Source organism: Petromyzon marinus, chromosome 26, assembly GCF_048934315.1.
Source record: "Petromyzon marinus isolate PM22_M1 ecotype Great Lakes invasive population chromosome 26, UKy_Petmar_22M1.pri1.0, whole genome shotgun sequence".
Lineage (NCBI taxonomy): Eukaryota > Metazoa > Chordata > Hyperoartia > Petromyzontiformes > Petromyzontidae > Petromyzon > Petromyzon marinus.
In genome coordinates, this window is record NC_133692.1 from 8,671,384 (window position 1) to 8,698,250 (window position 26,867).

At 41.7% G+C, this 26,867-nt stretch overlaps 1 protein-coding gene across 7 annotated transcripts in view; it reads right to left on the reverse strand.

Moving 5' to 3' along the window:
- MYO15A (myosin XVA) overlaps positions 1–26,867 on the reverse strand; it is a 197,667-nt gene that overhangs the window by 145,520 nt on the left and 25,280 nt on the right. For 6 of the 7 annotated variants that reach the window (XM_076069914.1, XM_076069911.1, XM_076069917.1 and 3 more), the window contains one exon: positions 11,698–11,808. In XM_076069914.1, the coding sequence (XP_075926029.1) occupies positions 11,698–11,808 (111 nt within the window). Of the gene's footprint in view, positions 1–11,697; positions 11,809–20,717; positions 21,249–26,867 lie in introns of those variants that run through there. The other variant, XM_076069918.1, reaches the window with a different exon arrangement.

Below are 26,867 nucleotides of genomic sequence, written 5' to 3' on the forward strand. Positions count from 1 at the left end.
GGAAGAGATCAGAAGACAGATGTAGCAATACAAAAAGAGACCGTAATGGAAACAAAACAACTATCGAACGTAAAAATAAATGCAGTTTTAACAACGTGTGAAACTGCAACCAAAAAAAAACGCATAATGGTAACCATTTATAGAAGCTGCAAAATGTTGAAAAAGCAAAATCAATGACAACTAAAATCCATCAAAGCCAGAAAACCACCAACAATGGCTTTCAACAATTAAATATAAGTGGGAAATCTGACAAAAAAAAATCCAAGCATATACACACACTGTCTGCACAGGCTTATACAACGCTGTCATTTTAAATAATTTATTTTCATTTAATAACGCAAAAAAACACCTCTCACAAATTAATCCTGATACTCGGTGATTCTTTACTGGGTAACATTTATAATAATTAAATAAACAATAAAAGAGCATAATTAATGACTCTATACTGTAGGGGTTATACTCAATGTAAATAAAGGCTTGCTTAAAATATTGTATTTCTTTGAAACTTTCCTCCGCCACAATTGTAAATTACCACACCATGTGAGCAAGCACACATCAGAGACACTAAGAAGACATGCCAAACTGACATTGCTCACCAGTGTTTTGGAGAGTAAACCTATCACATTGTAAATGATGTAAATGTTGTGGGTTTACTCTCCAACACACCGGTATGCTGTACTAGTAACAAATTGGCAAGTTTTGTTTACTGGACAAACCTTACTAATTGGCTGTGCAGGGTGGTGGCGGGTTTAACGACACATTTATATTTATGCGATCTAACCCAAAACCCTCTATTATGGATTGGATAACTTATGGATTGGATAATATTGGTCGCGAAAGCCTACATGTTTAACTGACATTGCTTTTGCTACATTGCGTATGACAATTAGTGCAATGCTGCACTATAATTCAGTGTGAGCCCACTCCTGAGACGATGTAATTAATGTAGTTTCATGCATTAATTAAATTCCACGAATGGGTGGAAATTCCAAATTAGGGTGGAATGGGCTGCCATGCCTCATCAACGCTCCCCACACAACTCATGCCGCTAGGGAGTGATGAACACATTTGTTCAATAATGAAAAGTTTGTCATCCTCGGTTCTACCCTAACCCTGCCTACTTTGAGCAATTGTGTAATTGCAACATTGGTAGCAGAATAATGGCTGTTTTATGTGGAATCGGTCTGACATGTTATAGAAACATGGAATCTGTACAACTTTGTGAGAAAATTACCACCACTCATCAAAAAGGTAATTCGGGACAAATGTGTCATCTGCAAATTAAATTAGAAAACATTAAATAACACACCATACACGGTACTATTCTCATTGTTTAGCAGCTGCAAGGTTCACAACTTTCCGAGTTTTTTTAATAACCAACAGTCTGAATTCCAAAGCTACCTGGGAGTAACATCTTGTCAAGCTATAATCAAGTACCTTCTGACAGATTCGTTCACATGAAGAGGCCTCTGTGTACAAATAATATTTTTTTTAAATAAAGCAAGCACTCTGCAAACTGAATAATAGCTGCCCCTGTGTATATGTTATACAAGTTAATCTAAAGAGAAAAATACAATAATTATTTACAGAACTACCAGAAATCTTTATGTATTTATGCCTTGTCCAAAGAAAACACAAGCCAATGAAAGTAATATAGTGCAACGAAACTTTGCTCAAAATGATGACTCATTTCCTACAATAGCGCAATCTACGTCATCCTATACAAATGTCTAAATGCACGTGAAGATGTTTTAAAGATGGCTCTTCAGATCTGAATGGTACATGAATAATAAATAGTGGGAACTTCGGTGTCGTGTTGTCCGTGGCGAGTCACTGGTCATGTTTAAACAAAAAATATTTGTCAGAACAGGTTGTTATAAACACAAACTCCACACACATGGGGGAAGGACTAAGTGCCGATTTTATCATTTCATTGGTCATTCTTGCATATTGCCATATTTGATCAATGACATACATGCTATCAGAAATCATTTGCAGTATATACAGTGATAAAAAGTATTTGATCCCCTGCTGATTTTGTACGTTTGCCCACTGACAAAGAAATGATCAGTCTATAATTTTAATGGTAGGTTTCTTTGAACAGTGAGAGACAGAATAACAACAACAAAATCCAGAAAAACGCATGTCAAAAATGTTATCAATTGATTCGCATTTTAATGAGGGAAATAAGTGCTTGACCCCCTTTCAATCAAAAAGATTTCTGGCTCCCAGGTGTCTTTTATACAGGTAACGAGCTGAGATTATGAGCACACTCTTAAAGGGAGTGCACCTAATCTCAGCTTGTTACCTGTATAAAAGACACCTGTTCACAGAAGCAATCAATCAATCAGATTCCAAACTCTCCACCATGGCCAAGACCAAAGAGCTCTCCAAGGATGTCAGGGACAAGATTGTAGACCTACACAAGGCTGGAATGGGCTACAAGGCCATTGCCAAGCAGCTTGGTGAGAATGTGACAACAGTTGGTGCGATTATTCGCAAATGGAAGAAACACAAAATAACTGTCAATCTCCCTCGGCCTGGGGCTCCATGCAAGATCCTCCCGTGTAGATGCAAGATCTACACGGGAGGATCTTGTCGATGATCTCAAGGCAGCTGGGACCATAGTCACCAAGAAAACAATTGGTAACACACTACGCCGTGAAGGACTGAAATCCTGCAGTGCCCGCAAGGTCTCCCTGCTCAAGAAAGCACATATACATGCCCGTCTGAAGTTTGCCAATGAACATCTGAATGATTCAGAGGACAAGTGGGTGAAAGTGTTGTGGTCAGATGAGACCAAAATGGAGCTCTTTGGCATCAACTGAACTCGCCGTGTTTGGAGGAGGAATGCTCCCTATGACCCCAAGAACACAATCCCCACCGTCAAACATGGAGGTGGAAACATTATGCTTTGGGGGTGTTTTTCTGCTACGGGGACAGGACAACTTCACCGCATCAAAGGGACGATGCACGGGGCCATGTACCGTCAAATCTTGGGTGAGAACCTCCTTCCCTCAGCCAGGGCATTGAAAATGGGTCGTGGATGGATATTCCAGCATGACAATGACCCAAAACCCACAGCCAAGGCAACAAAGGAGTGGCTCAAGAAGAAGCACATTAAGGTCCTGGAGTGGCCTAGCCAGTCTCCAAACCTTCATCCCATAGAAAATCTGTGAAGGGAGCTGAAGGTTCAAGTGCCTCGAAACCTTAATGGCTTGGAGAAGATATGCAAAGAGGAGTGGGACAAAATCCCTCCTGAGATGTGTGCAAACCTGGTGGCCAACTACAAGAAACGTCTGACCTCTGTGATTGCCAACAAGGGTTTTGCCACCAAGTACTAAGTCATGTTTTGCAGAGGGGTCAAATACTTATTTCCCTCATTAAAATGCATATCAATTTATAACATTTTTGACATGCGTTTTTCTAGATTTTTTTGTTGTTATTTTGTCTCTCACTGTTCAAATAAACCTACCATTAAAATTATAGACTGATCATTTCTTTGTCAGTGGGCAAACGTACAAAATCAGCAGGGGATCAAATACTTTTTTCCCTCACTGTACATTATAATTACTCTGCCGAACAGATGTTTTCTTTGCACACTAAAACTATTGATTGTCACTTGCTTGAAGATCCTTTATCTTAATTTCATACCAATACTTCCTGTTGTCGGACGATTTGCAGATAGTGGCACATCATACAAACACGCAAAATGTATGTAATGCTTCATAGAACAAATTAATCCTATTTTCTGCCATTTCCATGCGGTGCAAGGGTACATAGGGAGGTAGTGTGCATTGTGCAGAATGGCATAGTTGCACAGCACATTCTCTGTGAACTTGTGTTATTTCAGTTTCAACTTTGTGCTTCGGTTTTCATGGGGTATTGCAAAACTCCATGTTTTTGCAAATGACCACAGCCTCTGTAAATCATATAGCGAATACTTGTCCAGCATTTTTGTGCCATTAATAAAAGCTTGGCGCTGAATTTATCCTGCCATTGATTACTGATAAATATTCAAACATTACGATTATAATGCTTCAAGTGGCTGTCTCTCCCACATGCCATTGCTAAAGAGAGGAGTTTTCCTCTCGAGTATAAAGTATATTTTATGTGCACGCATGTATTATTCACAAAGTAGGTTATTCAGTTTCAATGTCATAGCTCAAATTACAAATTTGAGCTATGACCTGCAATTATTTATTTATAAAATAAAATATCCCTTCTAGGGGCTGAACATCTTTACAAATGAGGCTCTGTAACATCTAAGTTACGAAAGATAGTGGAAATTACTCGGTGGCCATGGCAATCAAACCATGTGTAAAATGGCCGAAGGGAAAATACAATGTTACTATAGTTTCCAGTCAATGAAAACTCGGAAAGGACTGCAAAATTAATCCAATTGTTTTCATCTAATTGCTGCTTTAACCCATGATTATTTCTAAGGTGGTACAAGTGCATACAGCACTCAAAGAGGTATGCAATTAAATTTTTACTACAGTTCTGCGTTTGTTAAAGTAATAGGACAAAAGTGCATGCCATTTTATTAAACTTCAACCACACTAAGCCACCTTCTCAGGCGCATCTGAATCTCTTTGAGATGTTAAATATTGATGGACCTTCTCGTAAGCTGCTAATTCGGGCAAAAAAAACAAGCAGGTAAGGAAGAAGGAGACCCATGAATATTTAACAACTAAGTGCACACAACTACGTGTGTCTACGTAACCTCTCTATGAAGACCAATAAGCGGGTGGTCCTGCAACCTCACACTCATTGAAAAAAAAAACGTAACACACACCTGCCTGACGCGAAGTGTGTGTTAACCATATCCCAGCAATCGTGGCCTCTGACTCCAAGCTATCACCCGGACAGAGTGGAAACAATATGGCCACCGTCACCTAAGCAATCTTGTGACCAGTATGAAGAAACTTTTCAATTACATTTTCGTCTCTCATAAGCATAAACACCCTAACTCTCATCTGTGTCGGCTGCCTCCAAGCATGCATTCATAAACGTTCTTTATTGTGCCTGATGAACATAATAACAATGCTCCATCTAACCAAATGCCAAAAGAAGTTACTCGATTCAAAGTATATATACACTTTAAATGCACTTATATTTTGCATAGACTGTTGTGTACAAAAGTTTTGTGCATTCTAACAATAATGAGTTGTGAGGACATTCAAATATGTGCACTCACTAACCTTCCTTGACTAAATTCGTTCAATCACAAAGCATTGTTATGAATTGGTAACCTCTGTCCCGTGTTGTCCTGCTGAATATTCAATGTGTGGAAAGAAACACCTGCATTTGCATAACCATGCTCCACTGAAGGCTGCCCTTCCACAGATTTCTACCCTTGCTGGACCACTTCCAGCTTCAGGTTTTTGTTGCCTTCCTTTGATCTCAATGTAGTCACAGGGCATTTATGTTGCATCGCTGAAGCCTGACTTGGACTCAAGGCACCTACATTTGCAATTGTTAGCAGTGCTGGATTAAGGTAACCTGAGGTCCCAGGTCCAGAGCAATTCAGGAGAGGAGAAAAAACTGGTTTTGTTCATCACAGTTGCCTTTTTGCTTTTGTGCAGTAGTGAAGTGGTGCTGACACTTGACTTCACAACTTGAATTGGTCGGTTGCGAAGTGACATTTTTTGGTGGGGTAGAGGCCCATTGGCAGGTGTTGTAAAAGTAACACACCAGTCCAAAATAGGAATTGTCAGATAGTGTAGCAGGAATTTTTTTTAAATAACCTGAAAATGGGGAAACATTTACATTTTAAATTAGCGCAAAGTCCATTTCATTTGACTTTTATGCAAGAGCAGATAGATGGTGCATCTGTTGTACAACCAAAACCATTGAATAAATGTTACTTACAAGAGGTGTGTGTGCGTATGCATAGTGTGCCATGGCTGGCATGATTATCCCGCAACAGAACAAGACACATTGCAAAATAAATTATTGGTTTAGGTGGTTAGCCAAACGAAAAGTATTCATCGACTTTTCAATGAACAGGCCAACAAGATCGATGACAGAATTCTAACTTGCATTTGTTCAACAATATAAACTTGGAGCGATTTTTGTCTTAATACCCATCAGCCATCTGTATACAAATAAATAATTTCATGTGAACTAGATGTATACTTTATGTATATAAAACTCGTCTTTTAGTATGAAGAATATATCAATTAATCAATTCATGGGTTAAAATGTATTCCTACACTTGGAATATCTGCAGCAATTTGTTACACGCTTCAAAAATATTGCGTGTTTTTTGCCAATACAGAACGTATACAGCACGTTGTCCTGTGTAGATTAAAACAATAATGAGCCTGTGTTGGCAGTGGTGCCATATGTCATGAAAAGTGCCTAATAACATAAACAAATACGTAGTGTAGGTGGCTGACATTACAGGCAATGGCTAGTAGAGAGCCTTTGGGTGAAATATCAGTCCACTATATATGTCTCTATTTTAATTCATTGTTCGTAACAAATCATTGTTTTCATATTTCATGTTTCAGAGTAATGTGTAACTTTATATTAAAACCCCATTAGGATAAGATGTGATTTTCTGACCCACCCCTACTGGACATATGTAAAAAAAAGCTCTATAGCTCATCGGATTACTCCAGCATGAATACAGATTCATATTCTAAATCTACATTGACAAATACGTACATTATTCACAGGTCAATTTAAATGTAAACAATATCTCAAATATAGACTCTACTCTTAACATCCTAGTTGTGTCAATAATAACTTAACTTTTTTTGTCTGAAATTTCATACAACTGGTAACCTTTTGCTTGTCCAAAAGAGATTGTCCCCTTAAAATGTTGATGAGATTTGATGTAAGGCATTTTGAGATGCGGAGTCATTCAAGTGCCCCATAAATGCAAAGATCAATATTGTCATATACTGTATATACGACAGACAAATGAGGAGACATTGTCTGATTCTCTATGTTAGTCTATTTTTGTCTGCTCCAGGTAAAAACTATCTATTTTCCATAAACTATGTTTGATCATGATGACACTATGTAACACGATTTTTGTTCCTGGGTAGTGTTATATTCTAATTGCTTATGCCTCAAAAGTATAGAAAATGGCTATTATTCCCCACAAACGTTTATTTTGTGACCAGGACTTTACATGAATGGATGACATAAATGCACACCACGTTTTCTCATTGAAAATAGGTACATTTCAGAATATCACTGTCCTGGTCACAAAAGCAAAGTTTGTGGGGAATAATAGCCATTTTCTGTACTTTTGAGGCATAAGCAATTGGAAAATAACACTTACTGCCCAGGAACAAAAACAAATTTTGTTACACAGTGGAACATCAGAGAAGCACTGATTCCACTTGTCAGTTTTTTCTATCTGAGTTTGTATGGAATTTCCTTTAGTGTACTGTTTCATTCAGGAATGTAGACTCTGGCACAGGCCAACTCTCGATATCACATCTTCAAAAATTAGTTGTTTTTTTTTTAACAAAGGGATAGTTTGTGCTGTCACAGGTGACTGAATGTGACCAGGAAAATTGCTAAAATTGACAATCTCGTTAAACCTCACAGACGTCACTGTACGCTGTTGGCAGAGTAACGGGATCAACAAAGAAGATAAGGAATTGACGTGGATTGTTAAAAAGTGTATTCTGCTTCAAAATTGGTTTTCAAGAGATATCAGGCCAATCCGCAGCATTTTTCATGAAGCTACAACGTCTCATTGTATTCTTCTTGCCACGCATCGAAAGCAGGGTTTTGCACTATTTCCACTATTTAAACACATTACCTTTCCAGGAACCCCAAACGTTTTAGTGCAATGTGAGGGTCCCTTTGACATCTACCCTTAGACTCGTTTCTTACCCACAGTCTGGGAAACCGTCATCGAATATACACTACGGTGTACGCAAAGTGCAATCGCAAGTTAGTGACCCCACTGTTTCTAAAACGGAACACTTTTGTGCCTCACATTAATTAAAACAGGTGACGCGCCACAAAAGCCACCCGCGGGCCTCCTCCGAGTGAGTGTCTCGGCTTTGCCGATGTTTAATTTATGAGATTGGGGGGGGGGGGGGAGTAGTTATCGCACGGACCCGATATCATCGGCCACCGGCTCATGTGTCGCCAAAGAAAGGAGATGCTATGCTTGGACACAGCCTGACAAAACACGTCGAGGGACCGGCGTGGCTTTTAGCGAGATGAGTGCCGCGCACGCGCCCAGCCGTCCCCGTCTCCGTCTGCCGTGCAGTGGCGACGCCGCGCGCCCTCGGCGTACGAAGAGCGTGGTGTTTGTGTCGGGGCTGGGGGGGCGGGAGGAAGGGCGGTCAGCTGCGCGACGTAAGATCGCGTCCGTCGTCTCAAGTTGGCCCAACTGAGAAAGGGCGGAGACTCTCGTTTCCTTTAACTCAGGGTTTCATGTGAGAAGCAGCACAACGCCCCGCCCAACCTGCAGCCACTGTATCTCTCTTCTGGATCGCGACGAGATAGGGGCTGCTGTGGGTTGGTGGATAGTCATCAGCTGAAGAATACGCATTATCGTTAACATTGTCATCATCTTCATGACCACTATCCTCCTCATCATTTATAAGTATCATCACCATAATAATTGCCATTATTGCTGCCATCAACATCATTAGACGTGGCTCTCAAGGGCCTGGGTCACATCGCTGCAGACGTAGCAAGATCTGGAATCGCTGCAACCCTCAAAAACGCTAGGATGCCAGCTAGCAACCTCAGCAAAGATGAGCGTTTTGAATTATATAAATTAAAAAAGAGGGATGACATTTTAATCCTCTCAGCCGACAAGGGCAATGCTACTGTCATCATGGATAAAATAGAATATAACAACAAATTTAAATAATTACTCGACGATGGCAGCTATACAAAAATAAAAAGAGATCCCACCAACAGCCTCGTCACACAAACCAACAAAATAATTTCTCATTCAACCGCATTAATTGATCAAACTAAACAGTTTTCGTTGAAACCTTCTGCTGCCAGGCCACCAAGGTAATACGGCTTACCAAAAATACGTAAAGTAGATACACTCCTTCGTCCCATCGTCTCTACTATCAACTCCCCCACCTACAAACTGGCTCGTTTTCTGTCTGAAATCCTGCGGCCTTTCACTGGAAAAACAACCTCTGCGGTACAAAATTCTACTCACCTGGTATCGACAATCAAGGGTATTTCCCTGTCCCCAGACGACCTGCTTGTCAGTTTTGATGTAGTTTCCTTAGTCATCAAAGTTCCTGTACCTGACACTATCGCAATCATTGAAGACTTGGTTCATCAAGGACTAAACACTGAGGTACACCACCTGGTGAGACATTGCTTAACCAATACATACTTCACTTGGAATGGAACTTTCTACAAACAAACTGAGGGCACCCCAATGGGCTCCCCCCTATCTCCGGTTATAGCCAACATTTTCATGGAGAAATTTGAGACTGACGCCATCCAGACTGCCACTCTGCGCCCAACCTTATGGAAGAGGTACGTGGATGACACTTTTGTCATCTGGCCACATGGCCGGCCTACTCTAGACCAATTCTTCGACCACATCAATTCCATACACCCAGCCATCAGATTTACCATGGAAGTCGAAAAAGATGGCAAGCTACCTTTTTTGGATGTCCTAATAAAAAAGAGACCTGATGGTTCAATGAGCCACTCTGTCTACAGGAAAGCTACCCATACGGATGCTTATCTGAAACCGGATTCCCACCACCATCCATCACAGAAGAATTCTCTCATCAAGACTCTGCACCATAGAGTCCAATGCATATCCGACCAGGAACACATAGACAGTGAACTCAAGCACGTACACCAAGCTCTTAAGGCTAATGGTTACTCCGACTATACAATCCGCAAAGGTATCACTCAAACCATGAAGAAGGACCCTCTTGAGGAGCCTTTCAAAACCATCACTTTACCCTACATTGCGGGGATCACAAAAAAGATCTCCAAAATCTTGAATAAACACAAGATCCAGGTCCGTTTCAACACATTACATAAAATCCGTGATCTGGTTCCGTCTGTAAAAGATGTGATTCTGGACATACAGTACCCTGGTGTCTACAAACTAAGTTGCCTCTGTGGTACTAGTTACATTGGAGAAACCAAACTACATGTCTCGGACCGCATCCGTGAACACAAAGCAGACCTAAAACACGGTAGGACCAACACCTTGGCCGTGGCAGATCACTGTTATAATTCAGTAGGCTCACATGACATTGACTTCTCCAAGACAGAGGTTATTTGCAAGCCATCTGGCTACCATGAGAGATTCGTTCATGAGGCTATCCACATATACAAACACAGAGACAATTTCAACCGAGAAGATGGATTCTGGCTGAGCAATCATTGGAAGGATTTGATAAACCATTTCGGGTCTTAATTGATTGTTCACGCTTATGGTGGCTTTCAGACAGCATACATTAATTTTTCATCTCCCCCCTCCTCTTTTCCGAACATAGATGGACTCGTCCATCTAAACAAACTGTCAAATCGCTATCCGTGGTGCTAACGTTTAAAAATAAATAAATACAAACCGCCACTTCTTTCAAATGTTCTTGCCATTGGTTTTCACACCTGATGATGACTGCTTGTGTTGCAGTCGAAACGTCGTGAGAATTTTATTGTTTTATTTATATTTTATTGTTTCCCTTCAACGTGACTTTACCGAAAGAACCAAGAATATGAATATCATTATAATTGTCATAATTCTAATCACTGTCATCGTTATCATCGTTATCATAATTATAAGGACTATAGTGCAGCAATGTAGCAGCTTGTGGTGAGATCAATTAGAAAAGGCACCCTTAACTAGAGAAAGCAATGCAATATAATCTCGAGCAGGTGTGGTGGGACACACCTGTAGTACGGAACTTTGAAGGTGGGGTTGGTGGCTCTTAGTAGAGATTGTCCCAGTGCCTGAGATATCCATCTGGCAGGGCTGAGGTGACCAGTTAATGATAAGCAGTATGTCGACCTGCCTGTATCGATCTTTAAGTTTTACCTTCTAGTTTGCATGGATGCATATCCAGTTGCACACTATAATTATCAGGATCCTCGTGACAGTCTTGAGATTGAATGATGCTGTCTTTGGTATTTTTTTTTACAGTTATTAAATGTGTGGTGTTCAAATGTCACGGTATGTTTAGTCTCCATATGTTCTACAATTATAACAAAATAAAACAACCTGAGGGTTAGTCCATGACATATGGACACGTGCGTACCCAAATACAACAGGTTATGAAAAGTTAAAAATGGTCGGAATCCCTTACACTTATAGTGGAATACAGTTTTTTTATACATGTATGTTACAGCTTTATTGCTAATTACTATACATCTCTAACGTACTTTCAAAATCAGGGTTAACTTAGTAATCCCTTGTCCATAACAACCGTGCGTATCACTTAAAAAAAATAGTTTTTGAAGTCTATTTCGGATTGAAAACGGATCATGAATAAAAGGTGGCCCAAAACTTAGTTTACCAAGGTAAAGTGTAACTTATCATTTCATGTATATCTTGGTAAACTAATTTATTTGGGCCCTAACCCTGCATTGTTACTCTGAAACCCTGCTTTTATGGGATTCAGCCTGATGCACACTTTGTAGTCAGTTTTCTCAGTGGTAGGCATATTATGAGCTTACCCAGCCATGGACAGATCGGCCAAAGGGCTTTTGGGTTACCTTGTTGTCGAGGAGATTTCTCACAACTGTGGGACGGTTCCCGCTCGACGACTTGTGCACCACGCCTGGCGCCAACAGCCCGTCATCAAACTCAAACCACACGGGCGCCCCCTGTGGGTGGCACACAGAACAGCATCACTGCGGGGTTAATACAAGGATGCCAAACTCAACTGTAGACGTCAATCCATTCAGCAGAGAGATTACGACGTCGATTAGTTTTACAAAAATGTACATAAACAGAAGGTAATCTCGCAGTACGGCACTTTAGACAATGCTGCAAGTTTCCTAAATCTCCCGGCTTCCGCCAAGTGTGCTGGGGTAAAGTGAAGGTAGTCCCACCTCTTCCAAGACGTCTGGCCAGCGTAGAAGATTTGGGTGAAATACCACATTGGGGAAATTCTGTAGAGCTCCCTCTGGTCAAGGCCTTTCTGCCAGCAGTGGTAAGAGAAAGTCATTTCAAGGCTGCACCTTTATCTTTGTGAAAACTATAACTATGTTACGATAAGTTATTGGATAAAAAGGCCAAAAATAAAAGTTTTTATTTCACAGGTATTATTTTACTTTGTATTACTTTATTATTGGCCCTAAGTTCCAAACATATTTTAATGTAATACAGCATTTGGGAACCCATAAGACAACATTCTATTCTTGGAAATTTGCGAATGTTATAGAATATTTATGCTGTTCCTTCCATCTCCGGAGAAAGGGACAATTTATATCCCACTGGGACATCTTAGCGTGCATAATTTGGAAGAGTGCCCGTTCCCCCGCATTAATGCATTTGTTTGCAATGTATCTCGAATGACACTGCAATAGTAGTAACATTACAGTCTAGACACTATGCAGAATGTATCCTGGTAAACTCATGCACAGCATATTCTTGGTTCTTTCGGTAAAGTCACGTAGAAGGGAATTTTATTGTTTTATATTTTTATTATTTTATTGTTTCCCTTCTACGTGACTTTACCGAAAGAACCAAGAATATTAATCCCTGCAGTCACGAAAGCTTTAAATAAAAATTTAATGCACAGCAGTCATATTGAGGCACACGTTTCATCACCAAATTACTGCTGGAGCCTGAATCTTGTGCATCTCAAATATTATTGGAAGCAAGCACACTTAAGCTCTCCGATGTGTTTTCGGCTAGTACAGTGTGAAGTTTGGCATGATGTCTGACATTTCTCCCCACGTGCTGGAACCTTCTTACTGAACTGAACAAACTGAAGCTCCCAGCATGTGTTGTGGGTTGTACCGCATGTTCAGTTCCTGAAGAAGCTCCGAGAATGTTGAATGAAACATCAGACATCATGCCAAACAAACACGGCACATCCCAAAATAAACATCAGAAAGCTATAGAGCACAACCGCGAAAACCTACGTACAATTGTGGCAGACTTACGGTCTCCTCGCGTTCATGCGATAATGATGTTTATGTACAAAATGCTTTGGTAGATTTAATTTGCTCATGATTATTTCTTAATGGGTTGATTGTTCGTGTGTGTGCAGCTCTATGCAAAGTTACTGCAGATATGTTGCCAAATCTTTTCGTTACCAAATATTTAGTGATCTTTCTGCTCTATGGTGAGACATGGAAAGGGCACCGAGTTGGTGTGCTTATGCTCCAGGCATACAGTATTCCAGAAAGCAAACAGCTCTATTTGTAGACCATAAATCTCCCTCCACCAGGTATAGCCAAGAATGGTAATGTTATCATTATTATATTCCAGTGTATACAATTACATAAGCAATTGTAAATCGGATGACACACGGTTACACTGCTGAATACGCATGCAACCTTGGGGGCAAGAGGCACTTCTAGATAACTCTGCCATGGCCACAGTGCGCTATTGAAATTATGCATCGCTTTTCAAACAAAATCATGATCAGTCTTAATCAAGCCACTGATCAACGAAGGCTTCCCCAAGTCATTGCCATCTGTCATAGAGGCCCATCGTTAAGCGATTAGTCGTTAACAGGGATGATCATTAAGAGGCATTCTCTACTGTAAATGGAACGGAATGGAAGCATAACATGTTGATCCCTACCCTAAACCATATCACAGCATATTATGTTTACACTTTTAACAGACGGTATTTGCCTTTGTGCTAAAACATGCTCCGACTGCTTGTTACAGGAACCTTAACCTAAACAGCTGGGACATTGTCAGAGTCTCAGTTTGACTTTAAACTCCACATCACGTAGCAGTGGGAAAGCTGTAAGGCTGTGTGGTTGTAGGTGTCCTGAAGACCTGTTGCCTACCATCACATTGTGCCCACTGTTACTGACAATACACCCTATGCAGGCAGCACGTTTGACATCAATACATGCAACATATCTGCACAGGACATGGTGTATTGAAAAATATGTGTACTCGGGCAATTTGATCTCCAGCAATATTTGCTTTGCTTTCAATGTAAATAGTTGTTCGCAAGAATTACTCTCATGGTCACATTACAGTCGGTGTGGAAACCACATTTTTTTCAAAGGAAAATAACACTTGGCATTGTCAATTCCCAAAATAAGCTTTTACATTGAATGAGTCCAGTGAGACGGCTGAGATCAAGAGACAATTCTGTGTGATACGAGGTGGCTCCGACAAAGCCAATAGAAGGTACAAACAACAATAGTATTATGCCTGAGTAAACCCTTGCACGTTTTCAGTAAGCCAGGTTAGACAGCCAAGCATATCAGGAACAACCAATCTGTTTGCACATGGACAGCTTTTGACCACATATCAAGCATGATCCACAACCCACTCGTGTACCACGATAGTCATAATAGGAGCTCAGTAGTCATAATAGGAACTAAATGCTTGCACCACACGCTCCCTCCAGAATGCTTGCTGAGATATTTTTTCCTCTTATTGGTGGTGCTGTGCATCCACCTATCCGCAGCCTCAATCACGTCAAGTGTGGGAGCATAGGTGCAACACCACAAAGCAGTACTCACCCTCCAGCGCCAACCCCTAGGGTCCCTCTTGGGAAGAAAAAAAAACCCAAGCGATCCCACGTCCTAGGGGCTCCTCCAGGCAAAGCCCCCAAGCAAGCTCCCTCCTTGAGGTCCCTTCTGGCAAAAACTCTCAAGTGAACCCCATTCCTAGGGGTCCCTCATGCAAAGCCCCCAAGCAAGCCCCCTTTCCCAGGGGTCCTTCCTGGCAAAGCCTCTGTAAGAGCGCGCTTTCAATCTGCAAGTCTCAACAGGAGTGGTCGATTAACCCCTCGGCCTCCTCCTCCACCCACGAGGTTCTCTAGCTCAGAGAAACTGGTGGACAGTCGGCCAAGGGGAAGCGTGGATCCAAATGCCCAAAGTGTCGCATTTGGCATTATCATATGATACAGGTAACAAAACCCACCTTGGTTTCGTCCAGCAGCCAATGATTAGAAACAAAGCCTTCGCATTGGTATCTAAAGATACCTGCGAACAACTGCGTCCAGTCGTGTCCCCAATGATCCCCTGAGCACAAGTAGCTTTAACACACACAGAGCTTCGCCCTTTTACTAAGATAACAGCAATGCTCACCACTGTGATTAAGTTAATCCAATACCCCATAGACCAATCCCAGTTTTCTTGAAACTATGATTCTGAACTCTGGATAAAGCTATTCAGGTAAGTGAACGTTTCCGAGACCTCGACATTTTCGCCATACTATCTCTGGACGTTCACAAAAACAATATCCAATTCATAACATGGAAGAGACATGTGCGTGCACACACACACATGCACATGGACCACATATGCAAAGTCAAACAAAGACAAGCAATCTCCCATATCGTCATACAGATTGTTGGGGCAAGTGTTTTTAGCGAGCACCTATTAAAGCTGGCCCCCAGCACACGTAAGGTGGACCGGGCCACACCCCTATCTCTTCCTCTTTTCATCACCTATTTCAAATCTGCTCATTTGCATATCTATTTATAGACAGGCCACCTGTGCAGGAAATGCAGTGTCGGATTGTACTGTGTACAACTGGCTTTAGCTCACCACCATTCATGGACCTCCCTTCAAGGATGCATGATTGTGGGGAAATGTCAGACTATTGATGGCTACGCTCTCTGTAGTGTAGCCGAGATTCCTCACTTGGTAAATGAAAGAAGATGTTGTACCACAACTTGTTGTCATTAATCTTTAAGTAGTAGTTTAGCCGAAAGAGAGCACCTTTCCGCACCGTACGTAGGGAACCGTGCTAATCGGAGATGCGAGGAAGGAATTTCAAACCAAACACAACATTAGTCGAATGTTTTCGTATGGCCAAGGAATAACAGGAGAAATATTTATGAATTTGTATTTTCACGAGTTGGGAACCTGTTGCTATGCAACGGAAAATAAGACAGCTGTCATCTTCATGCTCATATCACAATATTCCTGTACTTATCATATTTAATTCGTGGTTTTACTTTAAAAGGTAAAGGTGCAACCTACAGTTACTTGCTTATATCACTGTTAGAGGAAGCGCCTTCACTCGAGGGACTTCTATAGAGTCACTCTAGAGTAGGAGTGGGGAACCTTTTTCTGCCAAGGGCCATTTGGATATTTATAACATCATTCGCGGGCCATACAAAATTATCAACTTAAAAATTAGCCTGTTATATTTGGTCAAACATTTAATTAACTCACCCCTAATGTGATGGCTGGAATTGCTTCTCTTTGGTGAGACGTGTGATGTTAGCTGGTATTGATGATGTTAGCTGGTATTGATGATGTTAGCTGGTATTGATGTTAGCTGGTATTGACGATGTTGCTGCTACTCGCAACTGCTTTTCCAGGTTTGCTCCTAGATTTATTGAATTTCGAGTCCCGCCTGCGGTTGCCTTGGCAGGGCCAGAGACCAAATTATTTCGCGGGCCTCATAGGCCCGCAGGCCGGACGACTCCCACCCCTGCTCTAGAGGGTGTTTTGGCCTCCTGTTCTACACTGGCCAGATGTCTTGAATAAGGTGGGAGTACCCACACTATAACCTACCCCACCAAATGTGACCTGGCAATCGGACAACTGTGGTTGTACCCAAGTAAATCATATGTTGAAAATCCTCTGGCAATTTTCAAGAGCGTACCTTTACCCAAAACACCTTTTTAGAAATTGCCTATTCTTAAGTTGAAAAATATTAATAACTGTACATATGTAACAACCATTACATAGCATTATTATGAAAAAAAATATCCTCCAAATATGCCTCAAGAATTTACTCTCCAATTACATTTCCTATTTACATAGTACAGAGTGATCCACATATTTAAATCATGGGAGAAAGAACATTAGTTTAAAGCGACTACACATATCCCACCATTCTTAATACCGCTTTTGTTATATTTTAACTCTCCTCAGTAACACATTAAGCAATCACTTTTACAATTCAGTCACTTGTTGAGTAGAAAGTGCCGTTTGAGGGTCATTAGAAACCAGCAGGATCTCTAAATCAACCGTCCTATTTTGTAAACACGAGTAAAACATGTCTCCCGGCTCAGATGAGCAAATGGTGTGCTCTTCCTGACTGTCAACTCTGAAGCCATTGTCAGAGATTACAACCTCACTATGATGGAGGTCAGTCTCTCACAAGGACAACACACAGTATGTCATCTCCATATATATAAAAGGCAAAGTTGTGAATATGTGTGTCTGTTCAAAATGTTTAGCGTACTTCCCGACATGCAACAAACTTGAAATTTGCCATGTGGGTACTTTCCAGACTGTACACCATGCAAAAATTATAAAAAACACACTTACTTTTTTTTAGGGGTGGCGCTCAATAATGCATTTATTTTTTGCACGGCAAGTGAGCTGTGACGTCAACTCTGTCACGTGACCCGCGCATGTGGAAGCGTAACGCATTGTAGTGTAGTGGTTAGCGCACCGCGCTACGAACCCGGCGACCCGAGTTCAATTCCCGCTCACGGCCACCACCGGTGACGATTATTTGAACCGGTCCTGGGCCTACCCTAGGTCGACTCAGCCTCAAACGAGTAACTGTTGTGGTGTGTGAACATCGCCACTGGGGGGACAAAGGTGGTGAATCCAAGTACCCGGGCTAAGCCGGGTAGTACAGCTAGTACAGTATAAATGACAGAAGCATGGTGCAGTGTTGGACAGTGTTCACTAGAAAATACTCGAAATGGAAGCTTACATTACCCATTGCCCAAGGCTTAAATTCAGCTGGTATGCGCAAGTAAACACACCGTTCAGGCTTTTGTAAATGACGATTTGCATAGAGGAAGGTCGCTAATGGACGCTGTAGTAGGCATACAATAATTATGTTTTATGTCATCATTGCAAATATATAAAGTGTATTTGCCAAGATCATGCATTACATTATGGTTGGGGGACATTTTCCATCAACCTTTAAACAAATTTAGCTCTTATCTATGTAGTGAATTAACACGCACATACAGGGTGGATGGTAAAGACGCGCGAGTCTTTACCATCCACCCTGGACAGTGGGGTCACGTCGGGCCGGCCATGTGCGGCGGCGGAGAACTGTGCGGTAATGACGGCCCAATGCAGTTGGTACGCGATGTACGGCTGTGATTGGCCAGGGTTGTTGTCAGGGGCGGAGTGGCGCCGGAATGTCTGGAGATAGAGGGGGGCAAGCGACAGGTGCGGGGGACGCGGGGCTCGTGGGCACGCAGCCTAATTAAGTGGTGGTTAATGAGAACGGGGATATATTCGGGAGACGGAGAAAGCGAGGGGAGTTGTCGCTGGGACTGGGACGAAGCAGGTCGGGGAGAAACGAGGAGAAGACATAGGAGACAGAACAGGCCAGCAGTGGAGCAGAGACAAGCAGAGACAAGGAGCAACCGAGAGCAATAGAGACAAGCAGAGACAGGGAGAGACAAGGAGCGACTGAAAGCGATAGGGACTAGCAGAGACGAGCAGAGACAAGGAGAGACCAGGAGCGAGGCAGAGATACAGAGTGGGACAGAGACAGAGTGGAACAGAGACAGAGCGAGACAGAGACGTAGCGAGATATAGAGACAGTGAGAGAGAGACAGAGACAGCGAGCGACGGAGAGAGACAGAGACAGCGAGCAACAGAGAGAGACAGAGACAGCGAGCAACGGAGAGAGACAGAGACAGCGAGTGATGGAGAAAGACAGAGACAGCGAGCGACGGAGAGAGACAGAGACAGCGAGCGACGGAGAGAGACGGAGACAGCGAGCGACGGAGAGAGACGGAGACAGCGAGCGACGGAGAGAGACGGAGACAGCGAGCGACGGAGAGAGACGGAGACAGCGAGCGACGGAGAGAGATGGAGACAGCGAGCGACGGAGAGAGACAGGGACAGCGAGCGACGGAGAGAGACAGCGAGCGACGGAGAGAGACAGGGACGACGCGGAGAGAGACAGTGAGGGATAGGGCAAGTGGAGCGAGCGAGATGGGCAGAGCGCGGCGAGCGAGCTGCGGCAAGCAGAGGAATGACGAAGTCACAGACGTAATGTGGAGAGTTGCAATAAAAGTGGTGTCGGAGAAAATAATGAAGTTGTCCGCGTGAAGTCAACCACTACATCTACACCTATCTCATTGCCCTATGATTATTTATCATCGGTATCTCTCTCATCTCATCTACCTTTTGTCCCATTCTGTCACCTCGCTACATCTCTATGCAGCGGTTTCTAATATGAACGACTTAAAATGTTATCTTAATTAGGCAATTCACGTTGAAAAAAAAACATTTTATTTTTTTAAACACAACTAGGGGCGCCCCAACTGACCCTAGTGGACGAACTGTGCCCGTCTCTATCTCTCGTCTCTCTCTCTTCCGTCATCTCACTTGGAATGTATGAATTTGAAGGGTTGTGGGTGGGCAACCAAAAATAGTTTCTGTTTAGAGCCCCAATGTGCCAGCACCACCACTGAATGCAGGGGCATCGGGACAATTTTGAAGCTATTTTCATTGGGTGGGCCATTCAATAAAGGATCTCATGTTGGGATACCAGGGGGTAGGTGTGGGGGCTTATTAGTTAAAGGGGTACAGTTCATGACCTACCTCTCTGTCTAAAAGTTGATGGAAAATGGCCCTCAACCATGGTGTAATGCATGATCTCGGCAAATACACTGTATATATTTGCAATGATAGCATTAAACATACTTGCTGAGAGAATGAGACAGATAAATCAACACAATGAAAATGAATTCTAGATTTAAAGCAATGAAAATGCTCAGTGTTAAAAACTACACGAACTAAAATACATGTTAATGGGCAGTCACCACAATATTTCTCAAAACACGGATCGTAGCTTGTCATTTTAATGGAACGTGCTTCAAACGTGTGCTGCGAATGACATTGTAAAGTGTTCTCATCCTGAGTTTCAACAGAGCCGTCCCTTCAAAACACGTGTGCATGGGTACTGTTAATTGTCAAATAACGCAGTAAACCCACGACATGGCACTTAGCAATCATGTTGTGTACATACACAAGCTATTTATTTCGAACAGGTAAAGGAATAATACCACTCCACAGCCCATACTGTGAACACTACCGCAGTGTACTGTGGCCCTATGTGGCAGGTGAGGCAGCACAGGCAGGGGTTGAGACCTGTCCTGTTTTCCCAAGACATTCTATAATTAAGGTAACAAAATAAACAGACCATATTTATCCTTCATATACCTGTCTCTCTACATTCAAAAATCATAGTATTTGTTACACAAACCATCATCCGCATGCCCTTCCGGGAATGCATAATTTCAGCAGTATCGATTGAATGCAAGCACAACTCTGGACCGGTTTTGACATAGTGTCGCATCAGCAGTATGGCTTGCTTGAATCAACTGTGGTGAAGTGCCGATCGTGGGCAAAGATCCTCTATTAACAATGAGTAGTTTCCTGAGAAACCTGCAAGTCTTCCCAGCACATTAAAAGTCCCGGTTTTTTGCCAGTTGTGCAATAACTCATGCGAAAATACACCCGCTTTAGAAAATGTATATACAAGTCGTTATCCCCTATTCTGGTAGTGTGAGATATTCTTCTCCTGATTAAGTGATCCAGGAGTTTTATAACTCCGAGGTGGCAACCCTACGAAGCACAGGGTACCTGCTGGAGAGAGTCGAGAGGACCTTGCCTTCGCCTGGCTTTGTCGCTGCTGCTACTGAAGTTGAGACGTGTACACTGTTACCGGTTCTGCACAGCAAGACTCTGCTGCCACTTAATACCTTACACGCTTGTTGAACCAGCTGCCCGAGGTGCGCTTACAGTCAACAAAAAATGGGCCTTTTGTATGACTGCTCCGTGTTGAAATATCCAATCTGAGTACACCACCACCCCCTGATAGGTGTTCAAATGTTAGATTGCCAAGGCACGTTCACAATTACAATGCGTTCCGTATGTATGTGTTATATCCACTATGTAAACTGCAGTTTACTAATAATGTTTAGCAATAACAAAAATAAATTTAGAATGAGATAAGTAAAAAAATAACTCAATACAATGGTTATAATTCAGTGACTATGTAACAATTGAACACATTATTAAATATCATTTATATAAAAGGTGGACCATGTTGGAAGATAAAATAAAAACATGTGTAGTGGAGTAGATAATGCGCATAGGAATTGGCCATATACAGTACCTACAGACAGACAAGGAGAACGGGTCACACGAGGTCGAACAGGTAGTCGAGTCACGAGTGGCATAAACAAACCCAAGTAATTAAGGGAGTCGTGGCACGAGGGCTGTGATTGGTCGAGAGGCTGTTAGCGTTAAGTGGTGGCGTCTAAATGTCTGATGAAGGGGACAGGTGCGGGCTGGCGGGAAACGGCCAGCGAGCCACGTGGCAATTAATTAAGGCTAATGCGAGAGGGGATAAAACGCGAGGTGGTTTGAACGGAGAGGAGTGGATGTTGGAGAGTTGTTGCTGGGCAGCTGTTGGCGAGAGGTGAAGAGATACGAAGACAGCTGGAAATGTTAGGAAAGAATAGATTGAGAGCCGGACCCCAAAGACAGTAAATAGCGATAGGGAGAGTCAGCGTTAGCGGAGATAGAGAGAGTCACTGTGTGTGAATAGATGGAAGTCACTGCGTGTGAAGAGATAGCGGCGATACTGTGTGTGAGGAGATAGAAGACGAACCACTGTGTGTGGAAGGGAAGTCACTGCGTGTGGAAGGGAAGTCACTGCGTGTGAAGAGATAGGCGAAGAAACACTGTGTGTGGAAGGGAATGCACGGACGATGCTGAAGTAAATCGGAGTGTCTGAGTTGGCGGAGCACGGAGAGAATTACTGTGTACGGAACGATGGAATAAAAGTGACGGCGGAAAAAGAGACGGTTGTCGTCCGAGTGAATTCACGGCACTACACATGCATGTTTTCCTACCTTTTAATGTCCCATTCTAATTGTTAAATTTACATTAAACTGACGCAATAAAGGTAATACAGAACATCTCTACTGTATCTAGATTTGAAGCTTTCGTGACTGCAAGGATCCATACGCTTTGGATCTATTCGGTAAAGTCACGTAAGTAAAAAATAAAGTAACAAAAATCACGACGACGTTTCGGCCACAACACAAGTGGCCGAAACGTCGTCGTGATTTTTATAATATTTTTTACCTACGTGACTTTAACGAATAGAACCAAAGAGTTTGTATACTGTAAGTTATTCTATATTCACCTCTGACCAAATGACACAGTGTTCCAGGTGTCGTCACATCTCGAAAGCTAAGCAGGTTTGAGTTGGGATAGTGCTTAGGTAGGTGAACACCACGCATATAAGATACTTTAATGAGTAGCTGTGGGTCCACGTGTTGGGTAAGAGAGCAGTGCAGCACAATCCATTCTTGCTCTGTTCTTCTATGCTCCCACACATAATCTTCACCTTCACCTACCCGCAATGATGAGCATGGTAAAGTACGGTCAAATAACGTCCATGACCCACTTGGCGTAAGGGGGCCCTTGTCCAGCTTTGTAATGACAAAAATACCATACATGTACACCGTATAATTGTGTTGTTATTATGCACTGTAAAGCCTTTGTCTATCTTTCCTGGGTGATAGAAATAAATATCCTATTAGTTCCCTTAAAACAATGCTGTGACATTAGTCACGTTACATCAAATAGCACAACGTGGGAAAAGTGCCATTCTCCATTCATAAAATAGTTTCCATTGTGAAGTTTGCACCTTTCACTTTTTTTCACAGTAAAATAATATTTTGAATGCACGCATTCATCAATGTCCAAGGTGAATATACCAGTATTATCTTTGAAAATCACAACTTCGAAAGGGTGATGCATTCAACAAATTTGGCAATTTCAGAAAGTGTGATCTTGTGGTTGGATTCCTCTTTTTGCATATTGATTATAGCCTGCAGCCATAAAAAATAGTCACGTGTTAAATTGGGTGCGACTGTCGTCCGTCTGGACCCCGAGCCATCATCCCTTCTAGCGATGCGTTCTGCACAAGCGCAGTAAACATTGTGTTTTAAGGAAATAATGTTTTAAGGAGGGAACATGCCCGAGAAGACATCCACTGCAGCGATGGAGTGATGCATTCAGCTGATGTGTAGGTGCTAGATGAATTGTTTAATTACAAAACTGTGAGAGATGGCGATGGCTTCCACAGCCGTCATCCAGAAATGAATTAATGTAGGTGCATGATGATGATTTAATAGTGGTGTGCAATTAGTTTGGTTAGGATCGTATTCAATACAATTTTTACAACAACAAAAAATCTGCAATTGGATTAGATGGTGGGATCAACAAGCCATGGCTCAGAATTTTGTTTTATCAACATCAGATCACAACCTGATTATATGGTATCAGAATGTTTTTTTGCTGTTTATTTTAAAATACCAAAGTTATACGTCAGCAGTCCTCCTGCTGTGTTTGTTTCACACCTGATGACGGTTGCTTGTGTTGCGATCGAAACGTCGTGATCTATTATATTTATTTCTACCTACGTGACTTTACCGAAAGAACCAAAGAGTGAAGTTACGACAATTAATATTTAAATAAAAATCCCATACATTTATGGATTAAAACGTGATTCTGTTTTTTTTACGTGGAGAGCCAAACACTGTATGTATATATATTTACGTATTACCCATAATCCTCCATGTGAGGGAACAGTGACCCAGTGGTTCGCACACTGCCTTATGGATATAGTTACCTGAAGATTCCCGGCCCTTCCTAACATAAGTCGCGAATTATATCTGAACTCGTCCTGGGCCCCCTCCACCAATCCACACTGGTCAACGTGGTCAAACAATCTCGAACGTGACGTGGAGATCTCTTCATCCAATAATAGATCATAAAGGGCTTTCAAGTATTATATGCTTATTTTTAATACTCCATTATTTATATAAATAAAGACCATTCGGGTACTTCCCGACAAGGTAAAAAGCTAAAATTTGGTACATACAGTGAGGGAAAAAAGTATTTGATCTCCTGCTGATTTTGTACGTTTGCCCACTGACAAAGAAATGATCAGTCTATAATTTTAATGCTAGGTTTCTTTGAACAGTGAGAGACAGAATAACAACAAAATCCAAAAAAACGCATGTCAAAAATGTTATAAATTGATTGGCATTTTAATGAGGAAAATAAGTATTTGACCCCCTCTCAATCAAAAAGATTTCTGGCTCCCAGGTGTCTTTTATACAGGTAACGAGCTGAGATTATGAGCACACTCTTAAAGGGAGTGCTCCTAATCTCAGCTTGTTACCTGTATAAAAGACACTTGTCCACAGAAGCAATCAATCAATCAGATTCCAAACTCTCCACCATGGCCAAGACCAAAGAGCTCTCCAAGCATGTCAGGGACAAGATTGTAGACCTACACAAGGCTTGAATGGGCTACAAGACCATTGCCAAGCAGCTTGGTGAGAAGGTGACAACAGTTGGTGCGATTATTCGCAAATGGAAGAAACACAAAAGAACTGTCAATCTCCTTTGGCCTGGGGCTCCATGCAAGATCTCACCTCGTGGAGTTGCAATGATCATGAGAACGGTGAGGAATCAGCCCAGAACTACACGGGAGGATCTTGTCAATGATCTCAAGGCAGCTGGGACCATAGTCACCAAGAAAACAATTGGTAACACTACGCCGTGAAGGACTGAAATCCTGCAGCGCCCGCAAGGTCCCCCTGCTCAAGAAAGCACATATACATGACCGTCTGAAGTTTGCCAATGAACATCTGAATGATTCAGAGGACAACTGGGTGAAAGTGTTGTGGTCAGATGAGACCAAAATGGAGCTCTTTGGCATCAACTCAACTCGCCGTGTTTGGAGGAGGAGGAATGCTGCCTATGACCCCAAGAACACCATCCCCACCGTCAAACATGGAGGTGGAAACATTATGCTTTGGGGGTGTTTTTCTGCGAAGGGGACAGGACAACTTCACCACATCAAAAGGACGATGGACGGGGCCATGTACCGTCAAATCTTGGGTGAGAACCTCCTTCCCTCAGCCAGGGCATTGGAAATGGATCGTGGATGGGTATTCAAGCATGGCAATGACCCAAAACACACGGCCAAGTCAACAAAGGAGTGGCTCAAGAAGAAGAAGCACATTAAGGTCCTGGAGTGGCCTAGCCAGTCTCCAGACCTTAATCCCATAGATAATCTGTGGAGGGAGCTGAAGGTTCGAGTTGCCAAACGTCAGCCTCGAAACCTTAATGACTTGGAGAGGATCTGCAAAGAGGAGTGGGACAAAATCCCTCCTGAGATGTGTGCAAACCTGGGGGGCAACTACAAGAAACGTCTGACCTCTGTGATTGCCAACAAGGGTTTTTGCCACCAAGTACTAAGTCATGTTTTGCAGAGGGGTCAAATACTTATTTCCCTCATTAAAATGAAAATCAATTTATAACATTTTTGGCATGCGTTTTTCTGGATTTTTTTGTTGTTATTCTGTCTCTCACTGTTCAAATAAACCTACCATTAAAATTATAGACTGATAATTTCTTTGTCAGTGGGCAAACATACAAAATCAGCAGGGGATCAAATACTTTTTTCCCTCACTGTAGATAGCTTTTACGACACAATAGGAAAAATCTGAAAATCCGATTTTTTTTTATTTTAAGGCCTCCAAATCTCGATTTTAAGTGCCCCATAAACATGTTTGTGCGTGTCCTTCAGAAACTGTTCAAAATATAAGATTGTGGTTTGTTTCCTTTGATCGAGCGTTAAACGGCACGTAAAATTCAAGCGAGAACCATTGTTCTATCTTTTTTGTTTTTTTTAGATATTTCCGATTCCAGGAGTTTTTGCTGAAAAAGTACTTCTTTTATGATGTTCAAATCTGAATAATTCGAAAACGGTAAAATATAGAAGCTTCCCCTCATAGTGTTAAGTTTATATATTTTTGGCGTCCTCTGGTGTGGACCAATCAGTTTCACAGACAATGCATATATTATCAGAGTATGTTTTTTGTTTGCATTCTGACCACAAGTATTGTGGTTAATGCAGACATGATTCCTTGTTAAAGGTTTCAGTTTGGTGATTTAACATCTTAACACCTGTTTTGTTGCCAGACAAAAGGGGAAAACTCTATTCTCATATTTTGGTACTGGCAAAGGAGGTCTCATGATGTTTTATATTTTTGTTCTTTCTAAAAAAAAAACCCGGAATATTTGAATTGAGAGTTTTCTGGAGGGTCCCTCTTCAAATATAAGAAGTTGAATCAAGTCGTCAACTATTTTTTTTGCAGAAAAATACACATTTTTGGAGTAGTAGCTAGTGTCCGATCGTAGATAAATGTACAATTAATATTTCTAATTAAAGTTTAATACAGCTCTCACTACATGGTAGATATATGTAATGCAATATATACAGTACTGTCATATTTATTTAGTGGAATGTGACTTAAACATTAACAATTGAATTTCACATTTTTGTTATACAAATCTTAATTGACTAAAATTTGGCGATAACAACTAATACAACTTTTAAATGTATATATATATTTTTTAAACGTTTTTCCTGGCGAAGGCAGACTTTTATAAACTAGTGAGATATAATGAGTTTTGCACAATGTTTACGCCCAGAGTGTAGTTGGAGTGTTGTCTTGGTATAATCTGGAGCTGTTTTTGTTTTTCTGCCTTGCACAACAGTGCATTTGGTGTTGATAAATCGACAGGAATTCATACACCTATGCAATTTTTACTTATTATTTGTATTCTTATATTTTTTTCTATCTACGTGGATTTACCGAAAGACCCAAATAACACAAATAATAATTATTTTACTTG